The 19,483-nt window shown below is 36.8% G+C and overlaps 1 protein-coding gene across 1 annotated transcript in view; it reads left to right on the forward strand.

Moving 5' to 3' along the window:
• Positions 1-19,483, forward strand: part of LOC111872030 (centromere protein C) — a 32,494-nt gene that overhangs the window by 10,673 nt on the left and 2,338 nt on the right. Inside the window, exons 6-14 of the mRNA XM_023865520.2 lie at positions 1,451-1,535; positions 7,760-7,875; positions 8,342-8,397; positions 8,716-8,865; positions 9,654-9,878; positions 14,130-14,285; positions 15,575-15,679; positions 15,975-16,129; positions 17,889-17,979. Coding sequence (XP_023721288.1) covers positions 1,451-1,535; positions 7,760-7,875; positions 8,342-8,397; positions 8,716-8,865; positions 9,654-9,878; positions 14,130-14,285; positions 15,575-15,679; positions 15,975-16,129; positions 17,889-17,979 — 1,139 coding nt within the window. The remainder of the gene's footprint in view (positions 1-1,450; positions 1,536-7,759; positions 7,876-8,341; positions 8,398-8,715; positions 8,866-9,653; positions 9,879-14,129; positions 14,286-15,574; positions 15,680-15,974; positions 16,130-17,888; positions 17,980-19,483) is intronic.

The following is a 19,483-nucleotide window of genomic DNA, read 5'->3' on the forward strand; positions in this document are numbered from 1 at the left end:
ATGTAAAAAAAAGTATTAAATAGGCCATGAGATGACATAAATGAGGTTGAATAAATTTAAATACAGGTAGGCCTATAGTATTATGAAGGTACAGTATTGGAGTACTACTTTTAATAAAATTTGTCTTAACCGGTTTTTCGATTAATCGTGATTTCAATCCCCACCATTATCCTGGATAATCGAGAGTTCAGTGTATTCTAATTTCTCAGCTTTTCAGTTGGACTTTTGGAGAGAAGGCAGTCACTAATGCAAGACTTAGTATTTGCTAGTCATTATTTCAGAAGCATTTTTATATAAAGTTTTCACAGTATTTTCACTTGCATTACTGTGATCTAGTGTCTCAAAGAAACATAAGTTTTGAAGGAATACGTGACTGTAATACACACATATGCATGCATAGTAGTATATGTGTTTTTATTTTTTTCTCGTCTTATAATTTTGTTCTGTACTGTTTTCCTAAAATTACCAGAAAAAAATATTGTTTGTTTCAAGTGAGAAAGAATGTAGCTCAGTTGATGACAGTAGTTAAATACTGCAGTATCCATGTGGACCACTTGGAAGGGGATAGGAAACTGAAAATTTGTGCTGCTTGATAACAGTGTAATCTACATAACTGTACTGAATGAATTTCAGACTTGAAATTTTAATACATGAAATATACTATGCAGTACCTTTTGTTTGGAAGTACATACCCATGTTAAACATACAGGTAAACTTGGCAAAAACAAAAATAGTCAGTGTAAGATCTGAACTTTTCAGGGCAGTTACTAGGAAGAAAGCAGTCTTCTGGGATATGGCGCCATGTAGATATGGTGTTAACCGACGTTTCGGAGGAATGCATTGCCTCCATCTTCAGGGTAGAAGAAAAAAAGAAGAAAATCTGCAAGCGAAGAACTAGAGCCCTTCTCTTCCTGTTCTTGGCACTAGTCTATTTGCACCTGCTCATGCTGGTTCTTCAATTACAGATTTTCTTCTTTTTCTTCTACCCTGAAGATGGAGGCGATACGTTCTTCTGAAACGTCACTTAACACAATATCTATGTGGTGCCATATCCCAGAAGACTGCTTTATTCTTGAAAGTAGTCAGGTCTGATGGGATTCCATTATACTGCATTTTTCAGAGATGATGCAGGATATTACAATACACACTGATCTTGCTTTCTTATCAAAGTTTCATGTGACTGCCATATTTATTTTGGTTTACAAAGGGGTTTAAGAACTCCATTATCATTGTGATCCTCAATGGCATATGACATTCTGATTTGATTTAAAAGTTATGACACTATGCAGATGAAGCATGCTTCACTGTGTTATGGTTACACTTTTCTTTTCTTCTACAGTTACTAGTTTGGCCATTTTTCAGACCCAAAAAACAACCCAAGAATATTTAATTCCCCAGTCCTTAGCCCAAGACAAAGCAAACAGGAACTGCTTCTCTTTCTCTATTGCAGGACTGCATCAGCACAGAAAGGTTCAGGTTATCCAGCAGTAATATCTGATGAAAAAATAAAAAGTGATGCCAGGAAACGTACAAGAGTGAGTATTAATCTTTTCCTATTGCAAGTTGTAGTAAGCAAGAGTGTCCTTCGGGAATTGTGTTGTAATACATGGACTATTCAGAAAATAACCTTTGGCAAGCTATTAACAAAACAAGAAGTGAGAAAAAATATATTGTATACAAAAAAATGCATACATACTTAAGCTACTTCTCAACGTAGTCACCGCCAGAATTGAGACACTTGTTCTATCAGGGAGTAAGTTTTTGTATACCTGTGTCAAAGAAGTCTGCCACCTGTGAGCTCAGCCACATTTTAACACCTTCCAGCATCTCCTCATTATTGTTGAAGGGCTGTGACCTGACCCAATTCTTCAGGTAGGAAAACAAGCAGGTAGTCACTTGGAGTGAGATCAGAGCTGTGAGGAGGGTGTTCAAACAATTCCCAGTTGAAATGCCCCAGCAGTGCTCGAGTGTGAGCAGCTGTATGTGGACATGCATTGTCATGGAGGAGCATTACACCAGATGTTAGAAACCTTTTGTTCTGTATGACTATGCACCTTTTTTTTTAGTGTTCACAATACGTTTCTGATGTTTTTATGGTCATTTGTTGCATCTATTCAACCATCAGAACTCTTTCCCTGTCCCAGAAAACAGTTTCCATCAGCTTTCCCAACAGACACCGTTTGTTTAAACTTTTTTTGGCTTGTTTGGAGAATGTTTGTGCATCCACTGCTTTGACTGCTCTTTCATTTCAGCATTCACAAATGAAACCCAGGTTTCATCACCTGTTATTCATTCATTCATTCATTTATTGTATATTCCATAAATCCATATACATAGATATAGAACCAGTCACATAGTTAATATAGTACAATACAAATATAAATATTGTGACATGTTGAGCTATGGATGACCCCCCCCCCAGCCATGATGCGCCGAGCGAAGCCGAAGTGAGCTGAGCAGAGCCGAAGTTGGCCGAGTCCCCGCAACCTGGTAGCTATGCAACGCGAGTCAACAGCGGTGACGTCACCAAGGGATACCGCGGTTGCTAGGCAGCGCGGATAAACAGTGATGCCCACCACGTGGTTGTTTTCCCGTTGTCCGGCTGAAGGTTTATAAGAGACCTACACTGCCTACGAAGTCAGTTCACAGTTCTCAAGGTAGCAGCCTGCGAGTGTGCGATAACTAAGAAGTCAGCGAGCGGAAGACTTATTGTGTGCTTTCGAGACTTAGTGAGTGCTTATATTTGGAGTGTGTAATTCAGGGAGATTTGTATAGCTCCCGCGTTATTAGTACGTGAAGACTTTGGTTGTAGGGTTTGTAAAGTGTGGAAACCCGCAACTGTGTTATAATTCATTGTAGCCGTTTCATGTAGATTGTTGAATAAACCAATTAACGATCTCTACAGCGTATTCAGTAACGAAACACGTTACAATATATATGTACAGTTTATAATCATTAAAATAGATAAAAAACATGTGTTAAATTTATATCAAACAAACAGTCTTACATCACTATACATAAAATTATGCAATATTAAAACTGTTTATGCTATTATCCTTATTTCTAGGCAAATTTGTTACTAAAGAATTCATCACATGTATAAAAAGAGTTTTGCAATAAAAATGTTGTCAACTGAATTTTAAAATTTTTCAAGTCATTAGACATAGATTTGATTTTTGGTGGCAAATGATTAAAGATCTTTACCCCCATGTAACATATTCCTTTTTGGAATTGTGTCAGACTAGTTTGCGGATAATGCAGATCACAGATAGATCTGGTACTACAATTATGCATTTGTGAGTTGAATGTGAACAATTCCTTATTTACTATGACAAACAGAGAGATCGACAATATATATTGAGCTTGTAGGGGGAGGATATCCAATTCTTGAAACAAACTACGACACGATGTTCTCTTTGTTGTATTTGTTATAATCCTAATTATCCTTTTCTGCATCCTAAACACTTTTATACTATGCGGGGAGTTACCCCAGAATATTAATCCATACGTTATTATAGAATGTACATAGGAAAAATACATCATTTTTAATGTCTCCAGTGGTAAAAAGGATTTAACTGATCGGATTGCAAAACAGGATCTGTTTAACTTATCAATTACTGCATCAATATGACTTTCCCACGTTAAAAAATTTTCAATTTTTAATCCCAGAAACGATATATTAGAAATACTTGGAATTTGATTGTTTAAATAACTAACTTGAACATTTAAGTTTTTACTGTTTTTAGTTTTAAACTGTAGAAAATAAGTTTTTTCATAATTTATTACTAGCTCATTTTTCCTAAACCATTCATTTATCATCTCAAATAATTTATTTATTCTAATTTTAAATGTTGCAGGATTCTTATCAAAGATAAGGATACTTGTATCATCTGCAAATAATATTGGTTTGTATAGGTCAGATATAATTTTTGGTAAGTCATTTACATATAGTAAAAAGAGCAGTGGGCCTAATACAGAGCCCTGAGACACTCCGCACTGTATTTCTTTCCATTCAGAACAACATTTACTCCCATTTTCATACAAAATTCATACAGTGTGATTGAGAAATTCATTGCCATCTTTGTGGTATCACTCTAAAAAAGTCAAAAGCCCAAGCCATTCTCTGCATTTTGTGCAAATCTGTGATCATTTTCGGAACCTATCTTGTGCAGAACTGTGATATCTCATAGAGAACAGGACAAGGAAGGTGGATAACAATGTGAATTTTGCAACTGGTGGGATTATCAATCACAGGAACATCATTACTCACTCTGTAGAGACAAGAACAAACACTAGGTGACCAGTTATATAATGGTTTACAAGGCAATGAGTCATGCTACATTACCTCACATACACAAGCTCTCCCCCACTTCTATGTTACGAATAGTTGCCTGAAATAAACTGAGGTTACTTTCTGAATAGCCCTTGTACTATTGTCCTGTAGGAACTGAAATAGAGTAAGTATCTGATAAAGAAAGCAAATGCCAGAAAATTTAGAATGTTAACATTAATCTTTTCCATTTGCAATTTTCAAGAAGTGAGTGTGTCTCTTTGGAATTGTATTGTATGTAGGCGAGTCAAATGAAAACCTTAAATATTTTTTTGAGTATTATTTATTGTGCACAAGTGGTACAAAGCTGTATCACTCTTCAACATGATCTCCCCCATGCTCAATGCAAGTCCTCCAGCGCTTACAAAGTGCATGAATTCCTTTAGAAAAAAATTCTTTTGGTAGTCCACGCAACCACTCATCCACCGCGTGGCGTACCTCTAATGTTTAAACTTGCTGCAATTTCATTCAGTATCACTTGATGGTTTTCCCTCACTATGGCTTCAACTGCTGCAGCGTTCTCTGGAGTCACAACTCGATATGCCTGACCCGGACGAGGAGCATCTTCCACTGAAGTCACACCATTTGCAAACTTCCTACTCCATTTGTACACTTGCTGCTGTGACAAACATGCATCACCATACTGAAACTTCATTCTTCGATAAATTTCAATAGGTTTCACACCTTCACTACACAAAAACCGAATAACAGAACGCTGTTCTTCCCTGGTGCAAGTCTCAAGTGGGGCAGCCATCTTATACTGGTGCTGTGACGGTGTTCGTGCATCTGCACAATGCTGCAGCCTACAGGCCATTCTGCATGCTGTTTGTAGCACATGTACCAACTTACAGGATAATGGAAATGTCAATTTTTTATTACAAATTTAAGGTTTTCATTTGACTCACCCTTGTAATACAATTCTTCTAGGAACTGAAATATAATAAGATGCTTCAATGAAAAAAATAGATGGTAGAAGTCGTAGAACAGTAAGAAGTAAGTTTTGCTGATGGCAAGTTGCAGTAAGCAAGAGAGTCCCTTGAGAATTGCATTATGATTTCCAACAATTCTGAACAGATGAAACTGTTAATGATTTATTTTTCTGTCACAGAAGGATACAGTGTTGTAGCTATTTGATATAGTTAGATCCTTTCTACTTACCTAATGGAACTTTTTATTATCGTATGTGTAGCTATCATCATCTATGTTTCATCTTGCTTATCGTTACTAAATATATACTCAAATTGTAAATATGACTAGTCTTGTCACAATGTCACACCATAGCATACTGTGCTGTTTTCTTTCTTAGGAATGTGTTGTTTGAAACCCTTTGAAGAGCACAATAACTTTGTCTACAGCTACATGTTCAGGTTGACTAATTAATCAGTCATTCATCTTATTGAACAGAGATCTAATTTTCAAAGTCTGTTGTAGTTTTTGTAGTTGGACTAATTAATCAGTCATTCATCTTATTGAACAGAGATCTAATTTTCAAAGTCTGTTGTAGTTTTTGTTTGTTTGATTCCTGTTGTCACAAGAAAGTAAAAATCCAGATTTTTTAAGAGATGTATGATGTTTCATCATGTTACTGTAAAATGTGTATAGAAATGTTCAGCAGTGGACCAGTAATTGTCTAGTGTGTCTATAAGGCCATTTCCCTTCTGTATTATTATACAGGGTGAATGGTATAGAACTGGCCCGATGAATTTGCTAATAATTCTGCAGGCTGTGGGCCGTGCTGAGTCGAATGGTGTGCCCATGATCCGGCAAGTGGCAGCCCTTATGCTGCAAGGTCAAGGACAATCCCGAAACGTGTCTGCAGTGCGCAGGCGACAGTCATGGAGTACACTGTTGAACCATGAGTGTTTCTCGTGCACATGTACTGGGTAACAGGCTCGATTGTGAACACACAGTTGGAATTCAGGATGAAGTTTGGAGTTCACAAGAAGCCAGGGAAATCGACTATACAGTCCTTGGCTCAGAAATTTGAAAGGACAGGGACACTTTTAAGTGAACGTGATAAAAACTGCCCAGAAATGCCAGAAGAAACGATTGCAACTGTGTGGGACAGGTTACTGCAGTCTCCCAAGAAATCATTACGACATCTAAGCCAGGAAACCGGGTATTCTTATTCAATGTGTCAACGGGCTGCAAAGAAATCGAATCTTCGTCCCTACAAGATCACCAATGTTCAGGAATTGGGTGATGTTGATAAAGATAAACGGGTACGGTAATATTTATGGTTTTGGGAATTCATGCACGATAACCCCAGGATTTTGGATATCACTTGGTTTAGTGCTGAAGCATGGTTCCACCTATCAGGATATGTAAACGCACAAAATTCCGTGATCTGGGCATCTGAAAACCCAAATGAGATTGCTGAATCACCACTACAGCCACAAAAAGTGGGTGTGTAGTGCACCATTTCTGGTTTATGAATCATTGGACCGATCTTCTTCAACATGACCATGGACAGCTCACTGCCGTATTTTTTATGATTTCTTGCAGCAGCTGGATGATGTGGAATTTACACAGGGTTATTTTCAGCAGGATTCAGCGATGTGCCACACGTCCAACATGTCCATGGAACTAATTGAGAGCGTCTTCCCTGATTGTGTCATCTCTGAAAAGATGTGGCCCCCAAAATCCCCCAACCTTACCAGCCTGGATTTTTTCTCTGGGGTTTGCTGAAGGACAGGGTGTATGCAAACAAACTGCATGCGTTACAGGATTTAAAGGACAACATTTTGGCTGAAATCAGGAACATCACTGAAGAAACACTGCAGCAAGTCATGGCGAATATGCAAACGCGGGTGGAGGCGTGCCTACTTGAAAACGGCGGACACTTTCAACACCTGCTCTGATCACGGCACACAATCCAAGATAAGATATGTGTAAATTACTTTAATATCTGTATGGTATATTTTATATTACAGCTCATTTCGTCGGGGCAGTTCTATATGAATCACCCTGTAATATAGCCAAAAATATGTACTACTATACAGTCATGTCAGGAGGTCACAGGCATCTATCATTGTTATCAAAAATACCAAAATACATTAAAATCATAATCAAATTATTTAAAAAAATAGTAATTGTTACATGATTTTCTGAATTGCACCCTCAGTTTGAAATGTTGAGTTTTTTAATGAATTACACTGTGCATTTCCATTGAATAGTCTGTACATGGTAGTTTGGTTACTGTTCACTATGAATTTCATGGCAAGTGTGTTATTCTGTCACATTTTTTTCACATCTCTTAGAGGCCTTTATTGTTTTTGCTTCTCATTTGATCTTCTTTCTTAGGTCAAAACAGTGTCTTTTGTTTGTAAATGCTTTCAGTGTCTTTTCTTCACCCATTAATAGTGTGAACTGAACAATATATATGAGAGTGCAGAATATTATTTTTATATGTATGATCTTAATGTTCAGATATCTAGAAACCTATATAAGGATGGTGATGGAGATACTGCATTATTCTCGGCAGAAAAGCAAAGTGAATTAAGATTTGGGCCGTCTCAGAATTCACCTGGAAGATCATCCAAGAGGTATATTTCCATCATATATTAACAANAGCTAGATCATCAAGCTAACAGTTTGCATGATCATGCTACTGGAGACTGGAGAAAATTGCACAGTGAGGATCTTTGTAACTTGTACTCCTTACCAAATATTATTACAAAGCTCAGTCAGGGTGGGTGGGCAAGGCATGTAGCACACATAGGAGAAAAGAGGAGTGCATACAAGGTTTCTTCAGTCTCCAGAAATTGTTTTATTTTTTCAAACTGTACACATTCTTTGCATATTCATTTTAAGTGAGGTTCTGTACTTTGAACAGCTTATGTTATTCTTGTTGCACTTAATAAAGCTGCTGATCCTAAAGTACAAATTCCATTGTTTTAATAGCGTCAGTTTTGTTACTGTGTTTCGATTTGTAAGTCTCTGCTGTGTGTTGTATTTAAAAACTAAGTTAAACTATTCCTTTGTTAATAGAAATTTTTTACTGCATTCTAGGTTTAACAGTGTAACCGCAGAGAACAGAGGTGCATGTAATTCAAGAAAATCATCAAGTAAGTGAAAATAATATAGCTCGAGAAAAGTTACTACCTGTAATTGGGTAATAGCATTTACATAGTCCATTCAGTGTTAAGTTGTTGTCTTTCAGTTTTCGTGAAATTTGTATGGAATGCATAACAGCTTTGCTATATGCATTCATTGTAAAGTGATGGAATGTGATTTAAGAACACTTGGTTTTCCTTGTTCTAACAGTTTTCAATATTTATGTTGACTTGCCAGTGCCAATCTTTTATTGATATTCAGTGCCAGGTTACCCCAGAGGTTATTTTCGGTAGGTGCTTCATGTGATGAGTTTGTGGATTCATTAACAGGGTTGAGAGCTAAGACCAGAAAAAAGAAACGTACCGGTCAAGTTAATAAAGAGAATAAAATGACAAGCAGGAAACAGTATCTGAAGAATCAAGTAGAGATTTCTGTAGAAGGAAACGCATCTGATGAAAAAAAATCATCCCGAAACCAAGGTTTGTATTTTTAATGCTTTTTATTCTTTATTAATGGGTTAATCAGAAAATGACATATATAATTCATTGTTCATCTGAATCTCAGTTCGTTTCCTTTCTCCAGCAGCTTCAACCTCCAGTTACAAACAGGCTGCTGTGGTTTCAGTTAACAGTCTAGGGTAGGTGGTATATGTACACCACTCAGTATTCAAGAGACCTCTTGTACAGTTCAAATATGAAGTAAGATGTAGTTCTAAACATTCAACGTTTTTGTCAGACATTTTTATCAAGAAAGTTTTACAGATTATTTTTATGGAAATATCTTGAATATTTCTGTCTTCTGGGATGTGATGCTGTGTAGTCTGGTAGAGGTTGACTGATGTTTCAGGGCATTGTGTTGCCTCCATCTTCAGGGTTGAAAAATAAGCCAAGCAAGCAGTAGGCAGTCTGAAGACTGCTTGCTGCTTACTTTCTTGGCTTAACTTTTTGACCCTGAAGATGGAGGCAGCATGTTCTTGTTGCTTTACACCATTTATTATGCATTTCAGAGCCCATCCAAGGCTCCTCAATTTAATTACTGTTACAATAGGATCAAAAGTAGAAGTCATGAAGTTCTTCATTGTTTTTTTTTCTCCAATCCAAGTCATATTATCTCTGTTATGTAATATTCTGACTGCTTTGTTGTCACCTTCAGTCTGTGTTTCTCCTCCAGTGTGAGAGACCAGTTTTCATATCTTTACAGAAGAATGGGCAACATTATAGTTGTAGACAGCAGTTTAGACTGAAACTGAATTTTTGTTTTCTTTAAGGAATGAAAAGAAATGTTGAAGATGTAGCTGATGGTAAAAGCCGTATAGAGTCCTCAAATATTGGTGAGATAACTCAGAGGAATAAGGTGGCTAAAAAGACATGGCAGGAAAAGAAGACATCGAAGTTGGTGCCTAGGCTGAACTCATCTGAGCAAAAGAAGTTTCGTATTAGTGCTGTACCTGAGCAGAAAACAAAGAGACAGTCTGTGTCTGAAAGTGAAATTGGTAAGTGATTATCAAAGTATAGAGTAAAAGGTAAAGTTGTCCCTGTACTTAACTAATTAGGCACTACGCCATGAAGATGTATGGGGAATGGATGTTTAGATCCGTATTTTCTTGACCTAGACACTAATTGGAGGGGGTATGCGGTAGTGTAGTGGTACTATGCTACAAGCCGAAGGTCGCGGGTTCAAGTCCTGATGAGGTCATTGGATTTTTTTCAATTGACCTAGTCCTTCCGGCCTCACTAGGCCCTGGGGTTTACTCAGCCTCTAACAGAAATGAGTACCAGGAATTAATTAAATAATTTTCCTGGGGAGTGAAAGGCGGCCGGCACATAAGGCTGACAACCTTACCGCCATCTTTGAGCCGATTGTCAAGATAATGTGGGACCCTTAACATCTCTCAACCCTATGGGCCTTCATGGCCTGTTACAGGGATAGCTTTACTTTTTTTCTTTAGGCACTAATTGGAGGTGAGTGGTCAGCTTCACGCCCCGGCCACTTTACCCCCCCCCCCCGGAAAGAGCCCACCGTACACATTGGATAGGAGGCTGGGTGAACCCCAGAGCGAGTCTGGATGACATGGAGAAGAGAAAATTCTTGACCCTACCGGGACTCGAACTACTACCCCTCTGTCGTCCAGCCTGTAGCCAGTCGCTATACCAATTATGCTATGCTGGCTCCCATCAAAGTACAGACTAATATTTTAAATTATTACTTACTGAAGACATACACATGGAAGTGAAGACTGCTGTTTTATGTACCTGTCATACTGCACCCAGAGTGAACTTTAAATATGGGCAGATCAAAAGTACTGGGCCTTGCGACAAGCTGATCACCCACCCAAGGAGTCCTACCAAATGTGTAAGACCTAGAAAAACCGAAGTGAACGGAGAAGTTCATGGAGGTAGGCCTAGACCCACTGGGGCTGTAGTGCCAAGGGGAAAAAAGAAGTACTGGGATTGATTGGTTTTTTAACTGAAAGTCAGACCTGTTGGTCAAGCATATCCTTTCAGAATAATCTCTTGCTTGTCAGACTCAATGAATGTTGAAGATCCCCTCCCCCACCCTCCAGAACAGAAAAATTTCTAGGTACCAAATTCATCGAATAAGATGCAAAGGGAGCAATCTTTTATGTAGAGCACTGAGTAAGCTGGTTCAGTGTTACCATTTTCAGACCATATCTGTTGAACTCCATCGGTTAGTTCAGTGGTTCTCAACGGGGGCCATATGGCCCCCCCAGTGGGCCAAGCCGTATTTCTGTGGGGCCGCAGACAAAATTTGGAAAACTGGAGGGCCATGGAAACTGTTAAGTGGGCCACAAAATTTTCACTTCTAAAATAAAATTATTAATAATATAAAAAGAAATAAAAATGCCAAATGGTCAGTACATGTAATAACACAATAACTCGATATCCTTGTTTTTGTGTACCTTACTTAGAAGGGTCAGAACCTGTTGTACTTAAACCACAACCTTAGATCTGGGAATTCCAAGTACCGGTAAACAGGTATGCGCCTTCTCAGAGCAGGTAGAGCCCTAACGAATTATTCTTTATTTTCCTAAATATCTCCCCCTCCTCCAAATGAGTTTTACTGCCACCTTTTCAATACATTTCAGGTGTTCTTCAGTTCAGTATTCGAAGTGTTTGGACACAGAATTGAAAGATGATGACATTTTTGTATATATTGAGCATTTGAAGAATTTATACAATGATATGCAATTTCGGTTCAGCGACCTGCTGGAGATGACTATCCCAGATTGGGTGGTCGATCCATTTCAGGTAAATGCGGTTGATGTTGACAGCGTATTACAAGAATATCTCATTGAACTGCAAAGTGATGTAACAGCCCAAGCTAGATTCAAAAATGACAAACAACATTTTGGATAAGCAATGAAATTGCCAATAAATTTCCACAGCTTTGGGAGAAGGCGAAATTGTTTTTTATCGGATTTCCTACTTCATATCTAGTTGAATCTGGATTTAGTCGAGTTCTTCGTCTGCTATCAAAGGCTCGTAACTGTCTTGATATTGTGAAGAGAGGTGATCTTCGATTATCTCTAACAACGCTGCAACCAGATATACAAAAACTTGCTTCTTCTCATCAGCCGCAAGGATCTCACTAAACCTAAGGGACACTAATATTATTGTAATTTTTTGTCAGCAGCATAATTATATACTGTAAATAAACAGAACATTATATAAGTAAAAATTCTATTATAAATAAAGTTTTTTGTTAATAAACCCCTTTCTTATTATCAATATTCCTTATGCTATAAACAAGTAATAATTGTTATAAATGAAAGTACAGTTGATAAAGTACATATTTATAATCAATATTACATTTATTATAATTAAACAATATGAGGGGCGTGGGCCACAGAACTGAATGAAAGTCAGAAGTGGGCCACGAGCAAAAAAAGGTTGAGAACCACTGGGTTAGTTGATTCAAAACATCCAAATTGAACACTTGATTAAATATTTTTATTTTTTGCATCCTGTTATAACATTGAGGTGTTGGGACCTTCATCACAGCAACGAAGTAGATTGATTCTAATTTTAATAAAATTTATTAAAATATGTGTAATATATTGTCACGTGTTGTGGGTGTAACGTGCGACAAATAACTTCACGCTGTTTTGGATGTAGCAAATTTATTGAACACTCGCTTTTACATTTACACAATTCACAGTTTTCCAATTACTCCCATCTGCAGTATCACAGTTACTTCTCCTGCTGGAGTCACTGCCATTCACTCAGTGCAACTCAACTGCATAGCGCAAATACGTCACAATATTAATGGTTTAATCTCGTTTATTTTTTCATTGCCACTTCATGATTCAGTCACTTGGACCATCATCAGGTGTTGTGTAAATACATAAATAAGTAAAACATATCATTACTAAATTGCAGGGTTAAATGGATCCATTTTTACAATAAAAATGTAGTGACAAATTTCTTGCCTAAAATATAGATGTAGATTGTAGTGATTGTTTAGATTGTTAAAATGTTTGGTGAGGGATAATGTGTAATGTGGGGCTGGTTAAAGGTACCATAGAAAGGATGTATATGTACAGTTGAGTTGATTAAATGTTGCTCATAATTTTTCATGAACATAGGTGATTTTTTTTTAATTCACTTAGTGGAGGGTGGAGTCCAACTGGGTCCACTCAGCACGGCAGTCACTGATTGGCCTATTGTAGCCTGCCCTGGGTGATTATGATGATGAAGAATTTGGTGGAATGAAGATTGGCAGGGGAAACTGAAGTACTTGGAGAAAACTCGCCCAAGTGCCACTTTGTCCAACACAAATCCCACTTGACCAGACCCGGGTTCGAACCTGGGCTGCCACGGTGGGAAACCAGGGACTAACTGCTTGAGCTATGGCATGGCCAAACATAAGTGATTACTATTGCAGGGTTAAATGGATCCATTTTTACAGTGAAAATGTAGTGACAAATTTCTTGCATAAAATATAGATGTAGATTGTAGTGATTGTTTAGATTGTTAAAATGTTTGGTGAGGGATAATGTGTAATGTGGGGCTGGTTAAAGGTACCATAGAAAGGATGTATATGTACAGTTGAGTTGATTAAATGTTGCTCATAATTTTTCATGAACATAGGTGATTTTTTTTTAATTCACTTAGTGGAGGGTGGAGTCCAACTGGGTCCACTCAGCACGGCAGTCACTGATTGGCCTATTGTAGCCTGCCCTGGGTGATTATGATGATGAAGAATTTGGTGGAATGAAGATTGGCAGGGGAAACTGAAGTACTTGGAGAAAACTCGCCCAAGTGCCACTTTGTCCAACACAAATCCCACTTGACCAGACCCGGGTTCGAACCTGGGCTGCCACGGTGGGAAACCAGGGACTAACTGCTTGAGCTGTGGCATGGCCAAACATAAGTGATTACTATTGTCCTTAGATTTTTGCACTGCCTGTGTCTGGTGTGTAACTTGAGCTTCAGGCTTTAGTCACATTGTTTGTTGAAGCTGTTATGGTATTTTGGTGACTGCTGCAGTTGCTCTCTTAAGGATGAATGTGGCCCCATATATAGGTCTCCTTCCTATTTAACAGAACTATTCTCTAACCTCCCACCCTCATTCCTCCTGAAAGACATGTATTGGGCCATGTCTTCCATCTCCCTCACACCACAGTGTGCCAGAATGTTGGAACTCCTTCAGCATCCGATTACATTAGATGTAATACGGATATGTGAAAGTGGTAATTGTTGCAGTTGATGTTATGTTTCAGACCTGAGGCGATCAAAAAGGAAAAGGGTCAAGCGTTTGGAATACTGGAGAGGAGAAAGAATACAATATAAAGTAGGGGCAGATTTCTGCCGTGAAGTGGCTGGCATTGATTCTGGATTTCCTTCTCGCCAGTGGGTTGGTGCTGCTAAGCCTTCTGGTAAAATGACCTTTTATGTAACATATTGCTAAATAGAGTTCTTTCAGAATTGAGTGTTCATTAGTATTGTTAACTTTATAATTACCATTATTATTTATGTTGTGTTATAGATATATGTCAATAATTGAATTAATTCATAGATGGCCAAACTCAAATTCATAAAGTAGAATGCCAATGAACCAAGATCAGCCTTTACACACAGATGTATCTGTACTCTTATTATTTATAATACAAAAAAATATCTGCAAGGCTTCCATCTTAATTTTGGATACATTATCTCAAATAAGAATTAAGATGGGAATACAGCTTTCTAAAATAAGCCGTAAGCATTTACATCTTCGGTGCATTTCATGAATTTTGTACAGTATTGCTTGATTCAATGTTAGTAATAATATTGCATATATTATTGTAAAGTTGTATGCAGTTAATCCTGAAAGTCATTATTCATGTGTGATATGAACTGTTTTTCTCTTTAGCATTTCATAAATATTTATTTATGTACCAGCAATGCCAGAAATTCTTTAAATGTTTCACAGTTCAGGAAGTGGCCCTGTTGGCACACACAGATGAGAAATGATTCTAATATTAGTGCTGGTTAAATTCAGATGTGTGAAAATGTAGAAAGATGAAAGTGAAAATAAATTTGTCATGTGAAACTAGAAGATTTTAATGGAATGTGTCTCACAGTTCAGATGAATAAGGTACAATAGAACGAAAATTTATAATAGATAAAAAATGTTATTTTATCAGTATTAAATTAAATTTACATGAACATTAATATTCTTTGCAAGTGTTTGGACTTGACCTGAAAACACCCAGGATACATTTTGTAATGTTTTCATTATCTCCATAAATTCAGCAGTGCAGTGCCACTCAAATCAACACTCGTGAGCTAGCCAGGGTGAACTTCTGCATTACAAGAAATAACAGGAGAGTTAGAGAAACATGGAGGAAGACACTGAGATCACCATGTGAAAGGATTTCATATATGAAATGAATAAAATTAATAATAATACCATCAGTTGTACATATAAAAATGTACTCTTTTATAGGTGAAATCTGTTACCATAACTCATTTTTCTTCGTTATAGTTACATCACTGTGACATACAAAGACAGTGGCATGTTGAACTTATACCATATCATGAAATATATTTATTTTATCTGTAGAATGTAGGGTCATAGCTTAAGGTTATTTTTCTTTTCTCTTTTATATAGTAATATTTATTTTGATTTTGTTGTTCATTGTCTTTGTGGTATTTGTTAAAATGTATTTGCTTCTTATTATAGTTCAGTATCAAAAAGAAGGTTTCCAGTTTCCACAAAAAGATATTAAAGGAACTTGTTCAAGAAAAATGGTGTTGGTGCCATATGGGAATGCTAATTGTGAATTAGGTAATTATGTTTGTGCAGTAATGTAGTAACTTTAATAACTTAAGCTTCATCTATAAGATGAGCCCTTTCCTGTATTTAATTTGTGTAATGGTTGTTTAGCAAGCTAAGAAAAAGAATGGCATATGAGTACTTCTATTCTGCTGTGAGAGTGTGCTATAGTTGTAAAATTTTTTTTACATTTTGATGCTCAGGCCATATGACAATTTTGCCAGCTGCATATTTGATAGATCTTGAGTATTTAAATATTTTTAGTGATTTCAAGGCTTCTTTTATACCTGGTATTTCTGTGTTCCAGAATGCTTCTCAACACTTCGTGTTGAGTCAGACAATACTGGGTATCAGGAACAGAACTTCACTGTCTTAACAGGTCTTGAAGTTCCTGGAATGTCAGCAGGATTTGTTGAAGTAGCTCCCTTTTGTGAATCATATTCAATTGTTGATTCAAATTTGGTAAGTAACATATTTTCGTCTTTGTGTTTATATTGTGTTTGTGTGGAAGATGGGAGGGAATGGTGATGGTGGTGGTGGTGGTGGCGGCAGACTTATTTGTATTGAAATAACAATTTGCTTATGAAGCCCTAACGGGAACAGAATATTTCATCTAGAGTTCCTTATAGCATACTGTGAAGTTCTGACAACTTAACTCCAGATAATATCCAAAGAATGTAGACACAGACACAGTTTACCACTGCAACCTTCTTCAGTGAATCTCTTTGAGATGTGTGATTTTTTAGGTGAGTTTGCAGGTAAAAATTTATTTAGATAGACTTGTCGTGCCACTAGTATTTCAGTGCAAGTGAAAATAGGTGGGGGGTGGCATAATTAAAATGGGTGTTGAGACAGTGTTCATGAGTGCATGTATGTGTGGGCCAGATATAACATATCTGGAATTAGAAATTCTTACAAAGTTATGTTATTTTGGATGGATTCACATCTGAAATGGTTTATTGAGCAGTGAAAGCTTGGAAACCACTGAATTGTGCATAGTTCACATTAGAATTGGCACTATCACTTTCTGGCCTAGAGTCTTGCACACATAATTATATTTGATGTATGGTATGTTCCTTATATTAAAAACTGATTTTGGAACTACAGTTCTTAGCATGTCCTATATTACTGAACTGACATTTGGTGCAACCCAAGAAATTGTAACTTCTAATGAGGGCTTGTGCCTCACATGGCATTCTCGTAAGTTTGTGTTTTTTTCTGAAATATAAAACTGTGAGTGAAAATTCATTAATTCACCATGCACTAATTATCCTGTAATTTGATAAATAAATGAATAAGTTTTTGGTGAATATGCTGGCCTGCCATGCCAAACATCTTGGGTTCAAGACCAGTTTGTTCTAGTGTAAACCTTTCAGCATATCTTTCTTCTCTTTTACCTTTCACTAAGACTATATTATATGACGTCAGTCAGAATCTTGTGGCATCAGTGTGAAATGTGTGGACATTTGTTTTGTGAAAAATATACTCTGCAATCCAAATTTGCAGTTTCACACAAGGTAGCCTGTTTCAAAGTCTCATTTTGTACAACAGTTTGTTTAAGAATTTCTGACATTGTATGTCATCAAAACCTATTGTTACATAATGCAAAGTTTACCAGAGTCCAGATTTTGAATTATGTATAAGATGATAATCCAGGTTCTCCACTGATACACAAACTTTAGTTACACTGAGGAAATTTGCTGAAAATCGTTAGCAGTAATAAGTATAAAGATCTTTTAGCCAAAGTGAGGGTTTTCATGCATGTTTTACTTCTTCAAAAATTAACCCTTTACCACTTGTAATGCAGTAGAATGCAATAAGATTAGATTTTCCCTGCTTTGATTTATTTATTGAATGTAGTGTGTAAATGGTATTTAAATTAACTGGTCTGAAGGTATCAGGCTACATGGTAGTAAAATATGGCTACGGAACATTAAAGTTGGGCTCATATAGCACCAAATCTTCTGCCACAATAAAAGAGTTTTGTATCATCCTTAATAATCAGCATATCAATATCGATGTTTCAGTTTTATTTTCAGTGTCCAGTGCATCGTACAGAATCTTACATTTTCAAAATCACTGTTTTAAGAAAATAATTTATTATAGGTGAACAGAAAGTTACTTGTCATGAAGATAATTCTGGCCAAAAGTGATGACTGTGTATTTCAAGATGTGATATAAAAAGATTGCTGTGGTTGTCAAGTTATTTCTTTATGTACAGGTGTTCCATATATCTGTTGGCACACCCATTGTGACTATTCATGAGACTACAAGAAATATGAAAAAAGGAGAATTCTTCTTTGTTCCTCAAGGTAAATGCATATTCATATTCATTGAATTTAGTAATAAATGTAGTTACATATAGTTGTGTTTATGGTCTTTTCAACATTTATAAAATTATAAAAACAAGCACAAAGAAGAGTAAAATGATAGAGATGTGAAAGGAAGTCCAGGGTGTTAACAGCAAAGCACAAGCAAGGGAGACTGGAAGGAGGGGGGGGGTGTCCAAGGTAGTACAAGCCAGTTACACTGTTCAGTATATGGGGGGAATGGCAAAGATACCTGTTAATATTAATGCATCACTTCAAAGTGAGTTTCTTTCTTTATAATCCCTTTTGTTATAACTAGGGCCCGGATTTTTATGACCTAAAAACTATAAATATATGCATGCACTTATGACCCAAAATTATGTCAAATATGACCTAAAAAGTGTAAAATATGACCTTAAATATTAAATGGGACATAAAATTTCACAATTTTAATTACAACTTTTACTAGAGTTTAAGAATAAAGATGATGAATATATGATAGTAGGTCCTACTTACCAAATTAGCCCTATTATGTCTCTGAAGGAAAGAAAACTGATGGAATTTCGACATTTCGTACTGGATTAAACCATTCATTGTTTTCTTTTTAATACTGATATTTGCGTTCATATTTTAGACAAACACTGGTGCACATGGTATGAACACTAACTTAACTCTGTTATCTAAAAACACCATTTAAAAGAACACAAGCTATTCACGTCTCAATTTTCACTGAGTTATTCACGTCTCAATTTTCACTGTTACAATTGCAATTTATAACTACATGCATTTTCAAATTTTCAAATTTGAAAGATCGCCGATTATCACTAAGGATAGTTTTGTATTTGGAAAAACTTCGTTCCACATCACATGATGTGACAGGAGCATATTTGAAGAATGTCAAGTCGTTTGGTGACAGTTCTGTATCATCTTCGAATGTTGCTAGTTTACCGGAAAGTATATCTGCAATCTTGCATAATGTTGAATAACCAGCATTCCGATGAAGAACACTTTCTATTTTGGTTTTAATCCTGTCACTTATTTCACCACGAGTTCGGTTTAGTTCATTCTCAATGCTCTTTACAGTGTCCAACGCGTCACAGAGTTCAGTCCCTACAAATTCCAGGCGAGTTATTGCACCTGAAATTGAACAGAAGTTTGACTTTATGTATGCCAGATTTTGTACTAGAGGGGTAGAGAATAAGTCCTTGAGAGCTTTAATTGATGTTGACTCACTGCTGTCAAAGCCATTAAACATTTTCTCAATGGATGTGTAATTTTCACAATAATATGCCACAGCATCCAACCATGTACCCCACCGTGTGATGACAGGCTGTGCAGGAAGTGGCAGTAGAGGAGCTTCCTGTTTTAATTTCAGCACTCGAAGAGGGGCCTTGATGAATATTTTCTTTCCGTTTGAAACTAGCCTATCTACATCAGGAAAATGTCCTCGAACTTCTTCAGCCACTCTATGCAATGCATGAGCGAGGCAAGTAATATGGACCATTTT

This window comes from Cryptotermes secundus, unplaced genomic scaffold (genome assembly GCF_002891405.2).
Source record: "Cryptotermes secundus unplaced genomic scaffold, Csec_1.0 scaffold87, whole genome shotgun sequence".
Classification (NCBI taxonomy): domain Eukaryota; kingdom Metazoa; phylum Arthropoda; class Insecta; order Blattodea; family Kalotermitidae; genus Cryptotermes; species Cryptotermes secundus.